The sequence below is a fragment of the Odocoileus virginianus genome, chromosome 24, assembly GCF_023699985.2.
Source record: "Odocoileus virginianus isolate 20LAN1187 ecotype Illinois chromosome 24, Ovbor_1.2, whole genome shotgun sequence".
Classification (NCBI taxonomy): Eukaryota; Metazoa; Chordata; class Mammalia; order Artiodactyla; family Cervidae; genus Odocoileus; species Odocoileus virginianus.
This window is the reverse complement of record NC_069697.1, coordinates 35,237,661-35,260,362: the sequence shown is the minus strand read 5'-3', so window position 1 is coordinate 35,260,362 and position 22,702 is coordinate 35,237,661. Positions and strand designations below refer to the sequence as shown.

At 37.1% G+C, this 22,702-nt stretch overlaps 1 protein-coding gene and 1 pseudogene across 7 annotated transcripts in view; both read left to right on the top strand.

Moving 5' to 3' along the window:
• Window positions 1-22,702, top strand: part of PPHLN1 (periphilin 1) — a 150,283-nt gene that overhangs the window by 69,615 nt on the left and 57,966 nt on the right. For 5 of the 7 annotated variants that reach the window (XM_020903226.2, XM_070454553.1, XM_020903223.2 and 2 more), the window contains 2 exons: window positions 7,418-7,474; window positions 9,954-10,033. In XM_020903226.2, coding sequence (XP_020758885.2) covers window positions 7,418-7,474; window positions 9,954-10,033 — 137 coding nt within the window. The remainder of the gene's footprint in view (window positions 1-7,417; window positions 7,475-9,953; window positions 10,034-22,702) is intronic. The other 2 variants (XM_020903221.2, XM_020903224.2) reach the window with 1 other exon arrangement.
• Window positions 12,818-21,862, top strand: LOC110143584 (sorting nexin-4-like; annotated as a pseudogene).

Below are 22,702 nucleotides of genomic sequence, written 5' to 3'. Positions count from 1 at the left end.
TTCACTTCTAATTCTCCAGTGTAGAAGAGGTGTGTTTGTAGTCATGTTGGCGTGTCACACACTCCTATATGTTCTGCTAATTCCTGGGTTGATCCAACCTCTTTTAACCTTCTGTCACTAGGGGAAATCATTTATATTTTTCATGAAAAACATTAGTGGTTCCCCTAAATATAAGGTATAGCCTTACAGAATTTAGAGCCAAAACCTACCTTCGATTCATTCTTTGCCAACCTCCAGTTTGTTTTTTATTTTTTAATTTGAAGTACCCAGACATGCATGGCATTCAGTGCATGCTGCCCTGGCCCAGTTGCTCAGTATTGGTTGGAATAAATAAATGAAGCCACTTTCCTAGGTAAAATTTTCCTGTGTTAACCATTCTAGACCCTACCACCTGCAGTTGTGCTCATTCACAAAACAGTTCCTCCTGCCTTCTATATTCAGGGTGTTATGTTAGAAAAATGTCCTTGTCACCAAGGAATTATAATGTATATGTATTTTCCCGCAACTAATAGCAAGTTTATCAATACATAAATGTGACATGTATAACTTTGATGTAAGACTTGATACTTTGTAAATGAGTTAACATGACATAAGCAGGTCTAGGTAAGAGATTCTCACTCTGGGGATGGAAGAACATGCCATGGAGGAAATGACATTTGGGCTCATCTTTTATTTCAGACTTGTACAAGTAGAGAAGTATCTTCTAGGTGGAAGGAATTATAAGCTAACATACAGAAATCAGAAATTTATTCTTTCTTTTCCTTCCTTTTAACTTTTTTTTTTCAAATAATAAAATTTTTAGTTTTAACAATCTTTGCTTAAGATCATTAGATTGTCTCCATTGTAGCTGTTGCTGGATTCCTGTATTTAACAAACATTTATCACTTGTCTGCTATTTCCAGAGCTAGGTAGAGTGGGGCTTCCAAAAAACATATTTTGGATATATGTGTATGAATGGCCTTGCAGAAGGTAAGCATCCCACTTGAAGGTTTTAAAACAGCCATAGTCACTCAGCACATGCCTGCTTGCTTAAAATATTCTTGGACTAGCTCCAGGTAATTGAAAGTTTTACTGTGGAGTTCAGTGTTAAAAGTTTGGTAACTTCTCCTTTCCTTCACTTCCTTCCTCCTCCCCTCACCCTTCAAGACTTAGCCTCTAAGTCTAATGTGTGCTCACGTGCACAGACATAAATATCCATAATTAGCCAGATACCTTCTAGGGACATATGTTTTTAGACGTGTCTGACTTAAATCCAGATCTATTAGTAATTTGGTTAAGAGGAAGACAGTGTCTTTAGAAACAGATTTGAAGCCTTTTAAACAAAACTAGTAAAGTGGAAGCTGGAGGTCCTTCCTTAGATCTTGCAGTGAAGCTGTTAAGTTATTTAAATTATTGGTGAATTAGCCTTGTTTTTTCCTCTAAAACAAATTTCTAGGGAGGTATCCTCAATCTGCATTTGGTCTGGTAGGTAGTGGCCAAAACTCTAAAATCTTGAGATGCAATATGGAGCCACAATGTGATGCTGCAGTCTGTGTGTCTCTGATATGCTTTTCCCATCCTTTCAGGTCTCATAGGTTTAGTATCTTGCAATGATGGAAAGATAACAGAAAATTCGAAGACTAAAATCTGGTATGAATTGAATGAAATAGAGTGTACAACTTTGTTAATGCCTTCATGTTTATTTTCTTAAGTCATTTACTTTGCAAGTGAAGTTCTTCAGTCAAGAAAAAAAAGTTTTGTTTTTTTTTTTCCTGGGAAAGTTCTCTTAACAGATTGCTTTGGTTGATTCCTCAGCTATTGGGGCTGAACTGTTACAATGTTTTTCTTTACTCCTTTCATTAAATAGTTTTCAGGACAGTTACATGAGATAATCTTCCAAAAAGTTAACAAAGTCTTACTTTAAACAAGAAATGGAAAAAGTAATTGTTATTTTACATATTTGTGGTACTGGTTTTTGCTTTCAATATAAATCTCCCAAATATTGATTGTACCTTGCGTTTATTCAAAAAATAAAAAAGAGAGCTGAGAAATGTGGTCCTTAATTATCAGTCACTTAAACTGGGCTAATCTACCAGTAGTGGGTTAATCTAGTTTTCCAGTGGAAATTGAAATTTTGACAAAGATTTAAAATGTTTATGTAAGTAACAGGTAAAAATAATTTTCTTATTCCGTATGCTCTCATTTTGTTAATTTTTTTAACATATAGTGTTTTGCTTCTTTTCATACTTTTCAGACAAATTTTACTCATTTTAATGATCATTAATAGTTTGTCCATGGCAATCATTTTAGGACTAATTTTTCATAATGCTGTGCATTTACTATATCTCTTATGTGCTTAATTATAAGTCACAATGATAGTTACTTTTTCCTCTCAGTTGCTTATTTCCTGTTTTGTGCACACATGTCCACACATGTTATTTAATTAAATTTTTTCTTAGTGTTTGAGTTAAATCCTATAGAACTTTGTACTACCATAGGCTGATTATCTTCGTAAATCAAACTGTCTGCATCTTGTGTTCACATTTAAGAATTTTCTGCTGATAACTTAAGTGGACTAACCTGATCATAGCTGTGACTATGATATATGATAATATTTTTTTCCTTATTATTGTTCATATTTACATGCCAACAGTATAGGTTGTCCTGGTTAGCCTTATTTCCTTTTCCCTTGTTTATTATACTATTATAGTTAAAATTGTTTTGTTATATATACCATTTATATTTTTACTTGAAGTTTGTTTTTATTCTGAGTGATATAACCAGACTTTCCCTATTTGTCAGCTGTTTCTTAGATATTTATTTCCTTTTTCTTTCCCCTCTCTCTGATGAATCCCACTGTTTTCCTATCTTATACTTTTGCTACTTACCTTCTGTTTAGGATATATTGTTAATAATAACACCAGAGTCTCCCATATCGGTATGGGAGACTTTTTGTTAAAGTACTTCCCTTGAAGCTTTCTACATTACAGGTCAGTCTTTCCTTTTTATGTAACTCATTTTTTAAAAAACAAACAAACATTGAAACCTTTTCTTGTAACAGCTACTTAATACTTGTTATTTTTCTTAGAGTCATAAAGATATTTCTTTTTATTTTGGAATCTTTTGCAAATTTGAAAAGTACCATCATAATCCCTTTGATTTTTTTTTTTTTTCCAGATTTAAATATATTTACTTCCTTCAGTGCTTCCTTTTATCAGACATGGTTTTCATACCTTTTACTTTCCTAATTTTCTTTCTATTCCTTTTAAGTTGTGATGCCAGAAGTGAACTTTTGTCAACCATGTTGTGTTACCGGCCCTTATTGAAACTGCAGGCAATTGCAATCTAGGACATTTTCACATATAATAATATGAAGAGAGAAAAAAAAACCCTGCAGCTTATACTTTTTGTATAATGCATTTTGTTAATGCATTAAAAAATAGTCTAGGAATGCTGTATTTCATTTAATTAACTTTGGCTTACAATTCTCTTCTATAAAGGTCTTAAAATCTCTTTAATGACTATGTACAGTAGCAGATAAAAGCAGTTTTGTTTTATCCATAAATGAAGTATACTTTATGTTTTGTATTAATCATTAATAATTAATTTGAGTAGCATAAGTCCTAATATAGAAACCTCTAGGCACATCCCTCTGTGGAACGTGTATCTAAATGATTTGCTATTACTCAACCAGTTGTGATTCCCCATATATTTTTCTTTCCCACTTGAGAAACACAAAGCATTTCCTCTTTGGAAACAATAACATAAAGATTGCTTTGCTTTGTTGTGTAAATCTGTTGTGATTCCTAGGGATGATCCTCTGTGTACTTACAAACTCTTTGTTAATTCATTCTAAACATTTGCTGCAGGTTAATGTCAAATTTGCCAGTGATGCTCATATATAAATCAGGCTTCCCTCATAGGTCAGTTGGTAAATCATTTGCCTGCAATGCAGGAGACCCGGGTTCGATTCCTAGGTCAGGAAGATCCCTTGGAGAAGGAAATGGCAACCCACTCTAGTATTCTTGCCTGGAGAATCCCCTGGACAGAGGAGCCTGGTGGGCTACAGACTATGGGGTCGCAAGAGTCGGACATGAGTTAGCGACTAAACCACTACCACCATGTGACATTTTGGTTGAATTTTTTAGATGTCATTACTGTGGAAGATTTACAGGTTTATTGCTTTTATTGGTCTGTATCTGATTTTATATAGCTCCGACTTTGGGCCCAGTCTCCCTTATTTTCTTGAAATCAACAGCCATTATTAAGAATGGAAGATATTTTAAAGAAAGACTTAACATTAATCAGTGTTTAATTTTGAAAGCACATCTTCCATGATAACTGAAAATGTACAGGAATTAAAAATACTATTTCAAGAAGAATATGTTTGGAAATTAGACTCTATTATTAAACTTCAGTTTAACAAGAAAGAAGACACATCTTAAGACCTTTTGCTGTGAATGAATTTGGAAGTCCATGTGAATTTTTGGATAATAGTTGAAATTCCAGTAAAATTTAGAGATTTAATTCTGCCTTTAGAAAGAAGGCTTTTCTGTGCAGGTGTAGAGTAATAATGGGAACATGGAAGTAGGCTTTACCATCAGATCATGTTTATTACACAGTAGGAACCTATTTTCTTATCCGCTGAATATAATAGTGTTTCTTAGCTTGGAAGTTACTTTATTTGTGTTCAGTACTCATAAATATTTTGGCCACCTGATGTGAAGAGCTGACTCATTGGAAGATATCCTGATGCTGGAAAAAATTGAAGGCAAAAGGAGAAGGGGGCACAGAGGACGAGCTGGTTGGATGGCGTCACTGGCTCAGTGGACATGAGTCTGAGTAAAGTCAGAGAGTGGAGGACAGAGAGCCTGGCGTGCTGCCGTCAGTCCACAGGGTCACAGAGCTGGACCCCGCCTGGCAGCTGAACAACAAAATTCGTAAACTCATTCAACAAAAATGTACTTTACATAAAAGATTGCCAAGCAAGACAGATCCAGTCCTTGCCCTGAGTTTATAGCTAGAGAAGGAGACAGGTCATTTCATGGAATAGACATTTTAGGTGATACCTGAAGAGTGGGCAGAAGTTGCTGGGAGGATGAAAGTAGAAAAGTATTGTTGGGATGAGCTGTTTCACGTGGAATTTAATCTTGGACTCTTTAATTGATCCAAGCTGTAAATGTGGTATTGAATTAGATTCTACAGTATATTCTTTTTGTCTGAGAACCTGTGGTTTAATCACAGAGAGCTTTGACTGTGAGTTTTCTGGGTGAATCCTAGGAGGTCAACTATAGCTTTCCTGGCACCTACCTGAATGATGGAGGTTCTGAAGCAATAGTCAAATAATGGCATTTTCATGTGTGTAGACATATATAGCATCCCTGTTTTAGGGCTTGTATGTTCTACCAGTAGCACACTTCCATGCTTTTTGGAAATTCACTTCCATGTGTTCATAGTTAATATGTCTTAATTTTAACTGGTTGGATCTCCTACTCCAGAAGTTGGTTATTTTAGGGAAGCAGTAGTGGTAGAGAGCTTTTTCTGCCTCTGTGGTTGTTTGGTTGTCTTTTCTGTAGTTTTTTGGTGTCTTTACCACAAGGATCATTTTTCTCGTGTTTCCTCCGTTTTTCTGTTTCATGGCCTTTTTTTGGCCATGCCACGTGGCATGCAGGATCCTAACCAAGGATCACACCTTTGCCCCTTGCAGTGAAAGCACAGAGTCCTAACCACTGAACTGCCAAGGAATTCCTTGTTTCATAACTTCTTGAATAAACAAGTAGATCTCCGGGAAATCATGCTCTTCTTAACTGAGAACCCCAAATTTGCACATCTTCATCCATGATTCAGAGAAATGATTTCCTTAGCATCTTTGTAATCATCACATCTTCATTTGTTCATATCTTAATTTCTCTCTTAAAGCTTCAGGTATCAAAGGAGAAATTAATGTACTACCTGTGCTCTTGTTTATTTTTTATTGATAAGACTTTCATAAATATCTAATTTTACTCTTACATCAGGCACTGTACCAAGCATTTAATAGTTTGCAAGATATAGCCTTAACTTTATTATCTCTCCAGCGATACTTTAAAATTTTTTTCCCTAGCAAAATATTTTGTTCCTCTATGAGTTATCAGTAATTCATAATGCTTGATTGGATGAGTCTGGTTAAGTTTATCATTGCTTTCATCAGAACACATGAGCAAGAAAGTATGTTTCTGAAAGATTATCACATTTACAGCTACTATATTCAAAGAGACAGTGAATATTGTTAAATTCTTACAGACTTTTAGGTGTTTGTTGGAACACTGAGCTGCTTCTTGGGCTTTTATTTCACCTGCATGAGAAGAACTTTATAGTCTGTGGAACCAGTATTTGAAATTCTTGTTCATTTTCTTCCTCACCATTTATTCTTTCACTCACCAATATATTAACTGGGATTTTGATTTCCATATTGCCAACTTGAGAATTTTCTTTCCTAGTTTCTTTCCTTCATCCTACTTTGAAACTTACTATTTTTTTTTTTTTGCAAGTCACAGCAAAGACAGGAATGTATTGAGTCCTATTGCCACATGATCAGGTAGGGGTTAGTTTCTGCTCACTAAGATCACATGTAAGATGAATTTGAGGTAATGGCCAAGCACCTACAGAGTAGCATTCTGTCCGTCAGAAATACAGAAGTAGGAGTGAAAAGAGTGAGAGACATTTGTCTTGTTTTCTTAGTATTGATTGGAGCCAAATAAGAATAACAGAACAGAAAAGATTGAGGATAGGAGGAACATTCATATTTAAGGAGTAATAACCAACAAAGAAGAGAGAGAAAGGTAAGAAGATACCGGATGACAGAGAAGTACAAAGGCATGAAAGCAAATGGCAAAATATTAAGAACTTATAATAGGCTACCTGTTGAGAACAAGTCAGAATAACTCCTTGCAGATAGTCATTGTATGACCAGGGAACTGGTATGATGTACCATGAAAACTTTCTCAGGTGTCTTTTTTGATTTCTAGGGGTGATTGATCTTTTGCTCTTGATTTTTTAGTGTCATTTTTTAGTCCTTTATATATTTACTTTATGGAGGAGACTAGTTTAGGTGCTTATACTGATGAGTAAGATGTGTGATACCTGTCTTTAACTTTTGGTGTCTTATTATACGGTCCTTTTTTCGTTACTTTCTGGCCATGCTATCCTTGGTTAGCCTCGTTTTCATCCACCATTGTTGGATCGATTCTTAACAGAGTTTTTCTCCTATTTTGTTATTTATTTCTCTTTAGTGGTATTTGCTCAGGCAGCCCAACTTGAAGACAGGGTAGGAAAGATGTTAGGGTTACCAGCAAATGCTCAGAAGTTCCTGTTCTCGTTATTCCTACTTCTGGGTCCTTTTGTTCCTCCTGGGCACAGAGGTGCCCGTGTTAATTCCTCCCTGCCCACCTTTCCCTAGAGCCCGTGCGTGCTGGTGCCTGCTACAAACGGCAGAATGAAGGAAAGCCAGAAAGAGGTGAGTTTTGAGCTAGATTTTGATTTGGGATTATGAAGGGTGGGGGGCTATAATTGATAGTGGTTATAGAAATGGGTAAGTGTATGAATTCTCCCGTTAGTCTACTGTGGGAACTAGAGTTGAACAACAGCAGACTCACGTAGTAGGATTTGGGTAGATAAGTGATTTGTTGTCTAAGCTCGCCTACTCCTGGTTAGAAACAGCCGCCTCAGAGGAGGCTGAGATCTGTAGAAGAGACACTGGCAGATAGAATCCAACAGCAGTAGGGTCAGGACATTTCTATTTATTGTTTTGTGCTTTTTCTGCTGCCATCTGTATCATCCTTTTTCTTTTATCCTTTGCTTCTTGCCTGTCCTTCCCCTTCATGTACCTGGTATATGTGAATATATGTTGATGTTTGATCAACCACTGTCCTGTCCTTCAGTGATCCTTTGCTTCCGCACAGTGAGATTGGTTGAAATCTGCCTAAATTAGCCTTATGCAGCTAAAATGATGAGAGATCCTAAGACAACACTTTGACATCATACTTGGCATACCTGAAGTGCTGATGTTTTATTTGTAAGGGAAATGCTAAGTAAGAGATTAACAGCTTCTTGTGAAAGGTTATTTTTTTTTTTTATGGCTATGTTTAGCTGCTATGTGCCAGAATTGAGCCTGTAATTATGCTTTTAATTAACATAGTGTGCTGTACTAATTGGTCCAGTTCTTCATCTTTGAAGGAAATATTTATCTGAATATACTAAAGAGGTCATTGTGTCCTAAGGGTAGAAAAATAATTCATCTCTTCACCATTTTTTGAGCAACTACTCTTTTCTTAAAGGCAGGCCTTGGGTATTCAGGAAAAAAAAAAAAGCTTCTCTAGGAGCTTTAGATGTGATGGGATAGACTGACACTGTCACATTATGATGTGGGATTTGCCATGTACAGTGGGAATTCAGTAGGGAATGACTAAATAAACCATGTTCTTAGTCATTTGGGGATACAGTGATGATTGGTATCCTTTTACTTTTGACTTTTAAGGTCTGTAAGAACTTTTAAACTTGCTTAGTATGAAAGTCTCTTAATGGTACCACAAGTTAAAAGATTCTAGAATTCTGTCTTTATAAAGACTATTGGAGCTTCAGAGTTGGAGTACTGTACCTGTAGTAGGGGAGTCTTCAACCTCAGCTCTGTTACCATTTGAGGCTGGATCGTTCTTTATTGTGGAGGTCTGTTCTGTGCATTTGTAGGATGTTTAGCAGCATCCCTAACCTCTCTTTGTCATGTGCCAATGACACTCACCCATTTGAGACGATCAAAAATATCTTCACACACTGCCACGTGTTGTGGGTGGGGAGAGGTGTAGGGGTGTCTTGAGAAAGCTTTTTCAAGTCTTAAGGACGTTGGAAAGAGATGTTATTTCCTACTTCTCTAGGTGGTTGGAAGCCCTTGAGCCTCCAGGTCCGTCCTTAGCTATTCTGACCACAGGAGGAAGAACTTAGGAGGCTTTTTGACTGAAGCTGGCTTTGCTTCAGTTTGAAGGTCATTTGTCTCTGCTTTTGCTCTTGACTGCTTTCCTGGCCCTAAACTACTCTCCAACCTTGACCAGTTTCTGTGCCACTCCGAACTTGGCGTTGCTTTTTCTCTCCGTAGTTACAGCTCTCTGGCCCTTGAAAGCAGAGGGTATGCATTGTGTTTGACACATAGTCAGTTTAGTGAGTGTTTTCTGTTAGTGACAGCTCACTGTCGCTTTAAAAATCCTGTTTAGCTAAACCTTTTTTGTTGTTTTTTTGCTGTTGTCGTTGAACTGACTAAAGTAATGTTTAAATTTATTTTCTGGCTTAAATTTCCATTAAAAACAATAATATATATATAGAGCACTTTGGGAGTGTCTAAAGATAAAGGCTAGTGACTTTATTTCATATGGATTTATTTTTAATCATTTCACATATATTTGAGCACTTATATCAGGTAGTGGATTAGTGCTGTATTACAGTGCTCTAGTTTTTATTTTTATTTTTTTAACATTTCATGAATACCTGCTAAATTCCTATGTGTCTTTATCTTGAGCTTCTGCATAATTAGCTAATAGTTAACTAATTCTCTTTTGTAGTGTTTATATAATAACCTCCATTGGATTTTTATTGTGTGTGATGCATTAAAAGTTAGCTTTTCAGAATTTGGAAGAGGGAGCATTTATGGTTTTAAAATGGTTTTCCTTTCCTCAAGTCTTCTTTGTTGTTCCATGTTTGCTAACTGGCACTGATATGACCTAGACTGCCATAATGTGTATAGTCCTTTGTTCTAGGTTATTTAAAATTTTCAATGGTGCCCAGCCTCCAGGAGAGATTTAGATATTAACAAATTTAATTTAATAAGTAATAAAGATTTCAGTACTAAAATAAGTATATGACCTCTGTCTTTTATTTATTCTCTTACAGAATCAGTCTAGTTGAAAACAAATGAGCTAGAAAATTGCATTTTATATTTTCTTATATAGGTAAAGAAAGACCTGTTCAGCCTTTGAAAACATCAAGAGACACTTCACCCTCAAGTTCTTCAGCAGTTGCTGCATCAAAGGTATTTCTAAAATTAGTTTAAAGAGGAATTACAAAGTAGATGAGATAGACTGTCTATCTAGTACAGTGCTTTTATTCTTTACTGTCATACCTAATGGGGGTAATTTGCTGCATTAAAATCTTCAGTTTTAAGTAACCATACTTGAAATGAGCCAGCAGAGTAAATGAGCAGTTTTCTCATAAAATTATTTCCACAGGTTATGCTGAAATTAGTGTTTACTGTGTGCTTTTCATCTTGACAATAGCTGAGTGGGAATGAGTATTCAGATGGTGTGTATTTGAGAGAATATGCTTTTATTTTGGAAGTGACCTAACAGAGACCTAACATTTATTGTATAATTACTTGATTCTTGATAATATATTATATATTTTCTTGTTATTAATTCATATAAGAATTCCATGATGTAGGTAAGTATATTTCCATTCTATATAAAAGGCTCAGAAGTTAAATAATTTTCTCAAATTATTTCACTGATGAGTTATCCCCAGCATTTAAGAATACCTGTACTTCTCAAACTCTTCCAAAAAATAAAAGAGGATCAAACACTTCCAATATTGTTTTATGAGACTAGCATTATCCTGATACCAAAACCAGACAAGGACATTATAAGAAAAGAAAATTACAGGCCAATATCTCTGATGAAGATAGATGAAAAATCTCTTAGTCAGAATTTATCAAATCGAATTCATCAGCACATGATCAAGTGGGATTTATTCTAGGCATGCTAGGATGGTTCAGTATCTGCAGATCAATCAGGGTGATGCTGATTGATAGTGTAGTGTGATACACTACATTAATAAAATGAAGGATAAAAATCATAGTAGCATCTTACTAGATGCAGAAAAAGCATTGTACAAATTTTAATATAGTTTGATAAAAAATCAACAAAGGGGGCATGAGGGAACATCCCTCAACAAAATAAAGGCTGTATTTGTCAAGGCAACAGCCGACATCATTGTCAAGGGCAGAAAGCTGAAAGCATTTACTCTGAGATCAGGAACAAGATAAGGATGCCCGGTCTCACCAGTTTTATTCAACATAATATTGGAAGTCCTAGCCAGAGCAGTTAGGCAAGGAAGAGAAATAAAAAGCATCCAAATTGGAAAGGAAGAAGTAACACTGTCACTACTTTTGGATTACATGATACTACATGTAGAAGACACTAAAAAAGAAATAAAAGCAAACATAAACAAGTGGGACCTAATTAAACTTAAAAGCTTTTGCAAAACAAAGGAAACCACTAAGAAAATAAAAAGACAACGTACAAAATGGGAGAAAATATTTGCAAATGGTATGACCAACAAGGACTTAATATACAAAATATATAAATACACCTCAATATCAAAAAACAGGCAGAAGACCTGAATAGGGATTTTTCCAAAGAAGACAAAAAGATGGCTAATAGGTACATGAAAAGATGCTCAACATTGCTAATTATTAGAGAAATGCAAATCATAACCACAACGAACTATTGCCTCACACCAGTCAAAATAGCTGTCAACAAAAAATAACAAATGTTTGAGAGTATTTGGAGAAGAGGAAACACTTGTATGCAATTGGTGAGAATGTAAATTGGAAAACAGTATAGGGATTCCTCAAAACAAAAAACAAAACAAAACAATAGCTATCATATTATCTAGCAGCCCACTTCTATGTATATAAGCAAAGTAAATGAAAACAGGGTGAACACATGGCAACTCCAAGAGTGCAAGGAAGCTCTGCACCCCTTTAGCCTTGCTTAAGCATCTTTTTATCATAAACTGCTTCCCATTAGCCACAAAATTCATCCTGTGTGTCAACACTGGAAGGAGTGCAGCATCTGTCTGTCAGGATGCTTTCATTTGCCCATATGGCCACTTGCTCATACCAAGGAAAGGCCAAGATGGCAGAGTAGAAAGACCCTAAACCCATCTCCTCATAAGCATAGCAAAATCACAGTTTTCTATAGAACAGTTTTCTGTAATTTTCAGTCATTGATGAGAAAGAGTGGAATCTACCAGAAAAGATCTTATGCAACTAAAGACAAAAAGAAGGAACCACAGTGAGAAAAGTAGGAAGAATGGACTCACGATATAATAAAATCCCATACCCGCCAGGTCGGCAACCCATGGAGGATAATTATATTGCAGAAGTACTGCCACAAGAGTAAGAGTTCTGAGTCCTACATCAGGCTTCCAAGCCCAGGGTTCTGGCACCAGGAAGACAAGCTCCTGGAGCATTTGGCTTTGAAGACCAGCAGCACTTAATTGCAGAAAAGGCCCACAGAAGTGGGGGAAATAGACACTTCACTCTTAAAGGAGGCACACAAAACCACATGCATACCAGGATGCAGAGCAAAAGAAATAGTTTGATAGGTGCCTGTACAAGACCTACCTGCTGGTCCTGGAGAAGCTCCTGGAGAGGAAGGGAGCAGCTGCGGCTCACCCTGGAGACCTGGACACTGGTGGCAGACATATTGGGGAGCATTCAAATACACGAACACTGATGCTGGCTGCTACCATCTTGGCTCATTGGCACCAAGATCTGGCCCCATTCAGCAGCCTGCAGGGGTCAGTGCTGGGATTCCTCAGGGCAGACAACAAACTGGGCAGGAACACAACCCCACCCATCAACAGACAGGCTCTCTAAAGACTTCTTGACCCTATATCCACCTCTAGACATGCCCCTGGACATGTCCCTATCCAGAACATGGATAGAGCCAAGAACCAGCTCTAACCACCAGTGGGCAGGCACCAACTCTTCCCACCAGAAAGCCTGTGCTAGCCTCTAAATGAGCCTCGCCCAATGGGGGAGAGACAGCAGAAGCATCCAGCCTACTCTGGGACCATTTGTGCCCTCGCCTTGACCACAGCAGGCCAACACAGTCTTCTGGACGCCCCAGACACCATACACAGCTGTTTTAGGAGCTGGCCTCCCCTCACCTCAGTGACCAGAAATGAGCTCTGGGATCCCTGGATGCTGCAGCCAGACTCCAGAAATTAGTTCTGCCTGCCAGGAGTCTGGCATTAACCCCAGGATCTGACCTCACCTGCCAGTGGGTGGGCAATAGCTCCAGAGTCTTCAAAACCATAACCCTGCTCAGTAGTGAGCCAGCACTAGCTCCAGGGCCCCCTAGGATTCTGCAGCCAGCAGCCTTGTGACTGGGTACCACTAAATAGTAGCCAGCAGCATCTGAACAAGACAGGGCCTGGCAACCAACTGGATTAGGGGCCAACCAAGTCTACTAGACTTCCCACATAACCAGCCCACCATAACAGAAGGACCCATGCAGCCTTCTTAAGGGGAATGCTGAGAGCATATAGCTTAGGTGGTGACACTGCTAGGGCACATAGGATATCTCCTAGAGAACGCCACTTCTCCAGGGTGGAGAAACATCACTGACCTCTCACACAGATAAAAATGCAAATAGCAGATTAGACAGAATGAGGCAGCACAGGAACATGTTTTAGACAAATAAGATATAACCTCAGAAGAAGAATTTAAGTGAAGATTGGCAGTCTACCTGAAAAAGAGTTGTGATCGTAAAGATGGTCGAAGAACTTGGGAGGGGAATAGATGCATAGAGTGAGAAGTTAGAAGTTTTTTTTAACAAATAGAAAATATAAAGAACAGCCAGAGATGATGAATACAATAACTGAAATAAAAATACACTAGAATGAATTAATATTAGATTAAATGATACCCAAGAATAAATCAATGAGCTGGAAGAGAAAGTAGTGGAAATGACTGCCAATGAATAGAACAAAGACAAAAAGAGACCTGGGACCACATGAAGCACATTAATATTCACATTATATAGGGGCCTCAGAAGGAAAAGAGAGAGAAAGGACCTGAGAAAATTAAAGTGAAAATATTAAAAGCAGCAAGGGAAATAACAGCAAGTAGCATACAAGGGACCTCCCATAAGACTATGCGAGCTGATTTTTCAACAGAAATTCTGCAGGCCAGAAGGGAGTGGCACGATATATTTAAGGGAAGGGAAAAACCTGCAACCAGGAATACTTTGGGAATCCCTGGTGGCTCAGTGGTTAAAAAAAAAATCCACCTGCCAACTCAGGAGACGTGGGTTCGATCCCTGGGTCAGAAAGATTCCCTGGAGAAGGAAATTGCAACCCACTCCAGTATTCTTGCCTGGGAAATCCTATGGACAGAGGAGCCTGGTGGGCTTCAGTGGATGAGGTCACAAAAGAGTTGAACACGACTTGGTGACTAAACAACAAAAGGAATACTTCACCCATTAAGGCTCTCATTCAGATCTGATGGTGAAATCAGAAGCTTTACAGGCAAGCCAAAACTAAGGGATTCAGCACCACTAAACCAGGTTTAAAACAAATATTAAAGGAACGTCCCTAGGTGGGAAAAAAAGACCACCACAGGGACAAGAAAGTTATGAAATGAAAAAGCTTACCAGTAAAGGCAAACATACTATAAAGGTAGGAAGTCACATACACACAAAGCTAATAGGGTGGTTAAAAGGCAAAAGCAGTAAAATCATCTGTATCCACAATAAGCAGTTAAGGGATACAAATTAAAGACAGTAATCATGAAGTGAGGAGAGTACAAACATAGGGCCTTAAAAATGCATTTGAAATTAAGAGATCAGCAACTTGATATATTGCTATAAAGAAATCTCATTATAACCACAAACTAAAAAAATCTATAGAATATGTAGAGACAAAAAAGAAAAATCCAAACATGATACTAATGATAGTCATCAAATCACAAGAGAACAGAAGAAGAAGGGGAAAAAAGATGTAAAACAGCAAAATTGCAGTAAGAATATACATATTGATAACTATCTTAAATGTAAATAAACTAAATGTTCCACCCAAAGACATAGGTGGCTGCATAGCTACAATAAGATGCATACATATGCTGTGTACAAAAGACCAACTTCAGGTATAGAGTTACATACCGACTGAAAGGGAAGGGATAGAGAAAGGTATTCCATGCAAATGGAAATTAAAAGAAAGCTGGAGTAGCAAATACTTATATCAGACAAAATAGACTTTAATGAAGACTAACAGGAGACAAAGAAGGACACTATATAGGGATCAAAGGGCCAATCCAAGAAGATATAACAATTGTAAATATGTATGTACCCAACATTGGAGGAACTCAGTGTATAAGGCAAATATTAACAGACACAAAAGGAAAAATTGACAATTACAGTAGGGGAGTTTAACACCCTACGTATTAGATTGGTGAAAAAGTAATTGCGATTTCGGACAATGAATTTTAAATCATTACAACTAGGCTCGAACACATTTTTATTAATCAAAATAGAAACCATTACAATCAATACATTTTTGCCAGCAAGAGATAAGTTTGTTAATTCCTGGAGCATAAAATCCATGCTTCAGGATCCAACAAATTCTTGGAAAGCACTTTCTGCCTCCTGTTTGTTCTGGAAGCTTTGGAGCTGCTTTTTGGTTTAACCACTGAGCTGGTCATCACCGGTTGTATGAAATCCACTTTTTTTTCACATCACAATCTGATCTAGAAATAGTTAGTGGTTGTTTCGTAGAATAAGAGAATATGACACTTCAAAACGACATATATTTTTTGCTTTTCTGTCAGCTCATGAGACACCAACTTTTGAACCTTTTCACCTTTCCAGTTTGCATCAAATGCTGAATGACCATATAGTAGTTGACGTTAAGTTCTTTGGCAACTTTGCGTGTAGTTGTAAGAGGATCAACTTTGATGATCCTCTCAGCTGGTAGTTGTCAACTTCCAATGACTGGCCACTGCACTCCTCATCTTCAGAACTCTTGTCTCCTTTGCAGAACTTCTTGAACCACCACTGCACTGTATGTTCATTAGCAGTTCCTGGGCCAGATGTATTGTTGATATTGCAAGTTGTCTCCAATGCTTTCCTTTGAACACAAATAAGAAAATTGCTTGAATTTGCTGTGTGTCTAGCATCATTTCCCTAGTCTAAAATAAATATAAATTAAGCAGCAAGTAATAAGTCAGCAGCAATAAAGCATAAAGCAAGAAATGCACATTAAAATGATGTATAACATAACCACATTTAAGAATGTATTCCAGTATCAAATTGCAGGGTTCAACAGTGCAAAACCAAAATTACTTTTGCACCAACTTTAATGCATTAGTGGACAGATCATCTAGACAGAAAATCAGTAAGGGAACACAGACCTTAAATGTAATACATTAGACAAAATGGACTTGATTGATGTTTATAGAGCATTCTTTCTGAAAGCACCAAAATGCACATTGTTTTCAAGTGTAAATGGCACATTCTCCAGAATGGATTGCTAGCTAGGCCATAAAACAAGCCTTAGTAAATTTAGGTATATTGAAATCATATCACGCATCTTTTCTGACCACAAGGATATGAGAATAGAATCAATTACAAGAAGAAAACCTACAAAAAACACAGACACATTGGAGGCAAAACAGTAAGCCCCTGAAGAGCCAATGGATCAATGAAGAAATCAAAGGAAGTGAAAACAATATCTCAGGTAGAGATCTGCATTTGTTTTTTGCATGGTCTCAGTTCCCCGACCAGGGATTGAATTCATGCTACAACAGTGAAGGCCTGAAATCCTAAACACTAGGCCACCAGGGAACTCCCTTGCATTTCTGTGTTCATTGTAGTGTTATTCACTATAGCCAAAATGTGGAAACAGCCTAACTGGTCCTCAATGAATGAATGGATAAAGGAAGTATGGTGTGTGTGTGTGTGTGTGTGTAATATATATATATGAATATTATTCAACCATGAAAAAGGAGGACATCCTACCATTTGTGACAACATAGATGGACTTTGAGGGCATTATGCTAAGTAAAATAAGCCAGACGGAGAAACATGAGTATTGCATGATCTCATTTATATGTGGAATCTAAAGAAGGCAAATTCACAGAAAGAAGGGTGCTTTCCAGCCTCTGGAGGATGATAGGCAAGGGGAACTGTTGTCAGAGATTATAAACTTGAAGCTACAATGTGTATCAGTTCTGGGTATCTAATGTATAACATAGTTTTGTAGTTAACAATACTCTTGTTATAATTGAAATTTGCTAATAGATCTTTAATGTCCTAACTACAAAGAAGAGATACCAATCATGTGTCATCATGCAAGTGTTAGGTAATACTATGGCTGTGATTATTTTGCAATGAAAAAAGTAGGTATATATCTACATTTTATGAAAAGGCTTAGGTGTTAAATAATTTTCTCAAGGACATAACTAGTCTTCACTGCATCATTCTTCACAGGCCTTCCTTCCCAGCATTCCTAAATGTGTTGAAAAGATGATTCATAGTTCTGATCCTCAAAATTTAAAATTTGTGGTGTTGCTTAGATTCTCTCCACCAGCCTCTCACATTCTTTCTCTTTCCATGACTGTTGTTACTTCTGTTCTCATTTTTCTCCACTTCTTTTTGGTTTCTGTCTTTAGTATGTCTAGCTTTTCTGTAAGGATAGATATCATCTGGTGGGCTGTGCTGGTGTTCACAGTGTATCTGCTTCTCTGCCTCAAATGAAAAAATAAAAATGTGGTTTTTTGGTGACTTGTGTCTTTGGAGCTTTCCCAAAAGTCTGAGGATGCTAGAATGCTGGATTTTGAATAGCAAAGATTGATTTTTTTTTTTTTTTTGGTTATTATTTTTTTCTTTTTTACCATATCAAGTGTTCTTTACCCATCTGAAACACTGGCTTGTTTTTTTGTGTGTTTGGTTATATAGGAAAGAATGAAGAGTAAAAATAGTACTTATCCATAATTTAAATATTATGATATTTGAGATACTTATTTCCCTTTAACTATAATATGGTGCTTCAAATCCTAAAAGATGATGCTGTTAAAGTGCTACACTCAGTATGTCAGCAAGTTTGGAAAACTCAGCAGTGGCCATAGGACTGGAAAAGGTGAGTTTTCATTCCAATCCCAAAGAAAGGCAATGCCAAAGAATGTTCAAACTACCACACAATTGCACTTATCTCATACTCTAACAAAGTCATGCTCAAAATTCTCCAAACCAGGCTTCAACAGTACGTGAACTGAGAACATCCAGATGTTCAAGCTGGATTTAGAAAAGGCTGAGGAACCAGAGATCAAATTGCCAACATCTGTTGGATCCTAGAAAAAGCAAGAAATTCTGGAAAAGCATCTGTTTCTGCTTCATTGACTATGTTAAAGCCTTTGACTGTGTGGATCACAACAAACTATAGAAAATTCTTCAAGAGCTGGGAATACCAGACCACCTTACCTGCCTCCTGAGAAATCTGTATGCAGGTCAAGAAGCAACAGTTAGAACCAGATGTGGAACAATGGACTGGTTCCAAATAGGAAAAGGAGTACATCAAGGTTGTATCTTGTCACCCTGCTTATTTAACTTATATGCATAGTACATCATGCAAAATGCCAGGCTGGATGAAGCACAAGCTGGAATCAAGATTGCTGGGAGAAAGATTGCTGCATATCAATAATCTCAGATATACAGATGATACCACCTTTATGGCAGAAAATGAAGAACTAAAGAGCCTCTTGATGAAAGTTAGGAGAGTCAAAAAGCTGGCTTAAAACTCAGTGTTCAGAAAACAGAAGATAATGGAATCTGGTCTCATCACTTCATGGCAAATAGATGGGGAAACAATGGAAACATTGACAGACTTTATTTACTTGGGCTCCAAAATCAATCTAGATGGTGACTGCAGCCATAAAATTAAAAGACACTTGCTCCTTGGAAGAAAAGCTATGACAAATCTAGATAGCATATTAAAAGCAGAGACATTACCTTGCCGACAAAGGTCTGTCTAGTCAAAGCTGTGGTTTTCCTAGTAGTGATGTATGGATGTGAGAATTGGATCGTAAAGAAAGCTGAGTGCCGAAGAATAGATGCTTTTGAACTGTGGGATTGAAGAAGACTCTTGAGAGTCCCTTGGACAGCAAGGAGATCCAGCCAGTCCCTCCTAAAGCAAATCAGTCATGGGTGTTCATTGGAAGGACTGATTTTGAAGCTGAAACTCCAATACTTTGGACACCTAATGCGAAGAGTTAATTCATTGGAAAAGACCCTGATGCTGGGAGGGATTGGGGGCAGGAGGAGAAGAGGACGACAGAGGATGAGATGGTGGGATGGCACCACCGACTTGATGGACATGAGTTTGAGCAAGCTCCAGGAGTTGTTGGTGGACAGAGAAGCATGGCGTGCTGCAGGCCACGGGGCCACAAAGAGGCAGACACGACTGAGTGACTGAACTGAGCTAAGTAATGTGATGTGAATATGTTACGGCATAGGACTTTGTATGTGACAAAATATTTTTTAACCATAAAATCCAACCCTAGCATGGCAGCTTAGTCACACTGTGTCTGTTGTGCCGAACTGTAGCCACGGAGCAAGCAGCTCCTGACCCTGGGCGACTTTTGCAACGTGCACACCTCGAGCCTGTGGGCCACCCCAGCCAACACTGGGCTAGAGTCGGTGGGGGATGAGGACGCGGAAGGAGTGAGGGCGCTGGGGATGGCCGGGTAACACAGATTTGATTTTGGTTCAGGAAGATAGGAAATTAGTGTTTCTGAAGCAGAAAAGTGAGCTGGAAGAAATGCCATGAACATGCAAGAAACGTCAGCTGCTTACCTCATTGAAACAAGATTGGTTGAACATAGTGATCATTAGAGTGTTCTAACAGACTCACTGTGGAGGCAGCATAGTGAATCTGAGTTGTTGAGAAACTACCTTTTAGTTTACTATTCACATATTGTTGTCCCAACCCCTGCCAGAAAAAAAGGGCGGAATTTGCTTGGCATATACTCTCTGCTGACAATGGACCTGAATTTGTGGACAGACATGGAATCAATTTAGAAAACTTCCTCTTCAGAATTGGTTCACATCCCATCCTTTATAGAGACAGGCTCTTCTGTTTTTAACAGAGGGCTGTAACTGGAAGGAGACTGTAAATGTAACTGGATTTCAGCTGAAAGCAGACTCAGGTTGAAAATGCTTTAATGCAACATTCAGAGTGAAAAACCCAGACAAGAGATTTACTGAATTAAAGCACTGCAGTGATAAACTACAGTCTGTCATCTCATATCTTCTTTGAGTCACAGCTAGAGTAGTAGATTGACTGCATAGTGTATATAAAGTGGGAAATTATGGGCAGGTTTTCAGTGAGTGACATGCCACAGTAAAAGAAATGGGTGATGGACTGCAGAGTGCTGGTCATCACATGGATGTGCATGCATCTTCTGTTGATGATATTTTGGAAAATAGGAACATTATGCAGATCAGTTAAAGGAGTATCCTTTTCATACAGAAGCGCTGCAGGTGTGTGCACGAAACCTGACTTAGATAGTATGACTTGGAGATGGCTGCTAAGGACTTAGCATCCAAGAAGCAGCAACATGAGGAACTTGCTGCCGGGACCTTGAGAACATTTTCTTTGAAGGGAATGACTACCAAGCTCTTTGGTCAAGAAACTCCAGAGCAAAGAGAAGCCAGAATAAAGATGCTAGGAGAACAAATAAGTGAAGGAGAGCAACAACTTAAGTCTAAAAATCTGGAAAGAGAGAATTTGTCTTGGGTTGATATTTAATGCTTGGGCTGATATTGAATGCTTCAAAGAACAAAAGAACTGTGATTTAAAGGAGGCCTTCCTAAGCTTTGCAGTCGTGGAGATCAGTATGTGTAAAAATGGAATTCATGTTTGGACCAGTGTTAAAGAATGCTTTATTAAGATGTAGTCCTGTGAAATGAATTTTTCTTCAATTGAAGTACCCCAAAACAGAAGCCCAAGTTAATTAAAAAAGAAAATTCAAGTTGTTACCCAGCATACACAAAAATACATAGTAAGTTGAGAAATTCAACTTTCTTTGATTTGGCTGTAGTTGTATTAACATAGCCCAGAAGGATGTGTTTTAATGAAGATTAAATATTCTGATCTGAGGTTTGGGGGACTGTTGCTGATTCTAAAATGTTGATTAGATAAAATAGCCAACAGATTGTCACTTCTGAACCAGTGGCTGAATATCAAGGTATTAGGTCATTTCCAGATGTTCGTTTCAGTGCCTGCTGCTTCAGATCTGCTCATGTGGGGAGTTTTTTTCCCTAAGATTGAATTCTTATCTTGATTTGGTAAGACCCACTAATCTCTCATAAGGGGTTAGTTTTTCTTGCCTTATAGTTGAGCTGTTTGGTTTGATAAAGCTCAGCTGAAACTTAGTGTAAAATCTTAAGTTATTTCTCCCACGTTCTTTAATGCCTCCAAACATTACATGCATTAAGGCAGTGCCTTCAATGTATATTTTACCAGGATTTTGATACAGATAAAAAATTTTATACTCACGACAAAGAAGACTCACCTTTTTAGATGTATAGTGGAATAATACATTGTTAGGATCTGGGAATTGCTATATAGAAAGTTTTGAGTATGTTAAATATAAGCATTAAATCCTCAAATAATTCTTAGCCTCATTGATGAGCCTAAATTTACTCTACTTGGCCCTCTGCACATGGTATTTCAGGTACAAGATGTAGCATTTCAATGTATAATATATATGTAGTGAACATATGTGTTAGGATCTTTATTATGAACATCCATTTTTATTGCTTGGCAGTAATTTTTATAAAGATAAATTATATTGCTTTTGTATGTGTGTTTTTGTGGGATATATTCAGAAGCCAAGAATCTTTGGTATGTTGCTAGCTTTGCAGAACCCTTTGTGTGTACTCATTATTACTAATTATGTAAAAAAATTTTTTCAGTAGTTTAGCGTTTGACTTTTTTATGTTTGAAATGTTGCTGAATTTTTTGCTGTTTGCCAAACTTATGAAATAAATAAATGTGTTGATTTAAAAAAAAATTTCAACTCTAGTGGATTTTAGATTTTTTTTTAAATGAATTGGAAAAGAACAGCTTCCTGTGTCCTTTTCCCAGGGTTTTTTTTTTTTTTTTAATTTTCTGTTTGTTTTTTACATGCTAGCTTTATTACCTAGATTTTCTGATATGGTGGAAGACTTTTCCTTTTAAACATTATGGTTGCTGTCATGTAGGAATAATTCTTCAGAGTTTATTTTCTGCTGTTTTAAGTTACTTTCAAATGAGAGTTTTTCAAGTGTATAGATTTAATAATGATTGAATAGAAGGATTCATTTAAAAGATTTTGCTTCCTTCTTCACTAGAGATAGCTTATAATGTTTTATTTTGTTTTGTTTTTGCTCTTTAACTTTCTCTTCAAAACAGGTACCAAAAAGAGGTATACATTAAAAAAAAAATCTGTTTCTAATTGTTTAAAGAGCTTTTTAGTGTTATTAATAAGTAATATTATAATAAAGGTATAGCTTATATCTTTTAAATTTTATGTATGGGTAGGGCTTTGAAGTAAGATGTTTACTCTTACTCGTTGGCCATGGAAACACTCAATGTAGACACATTGTGATTATTTTCCAGTAAATATTACAGATGGAAATCCAGTTTTTTGGTGAATTGAATAAGGTATTGAAGGAGGTCAGGGCCTTACACATCTAGAAGACCTAGTTTTAAGTTCCAGTTTAGCATTTATTGATAACTGTGTATAAGTCAGTAACCTATTGACATTCAGTTTTTTGGTTTATAAGTTTGTGATGATAAAGTCTACCTAGCTACTTTTATGGAATTCCATTTAATTAAAATACCTTATTTTTGGTTTGCGTATATGTACTTTATAAAC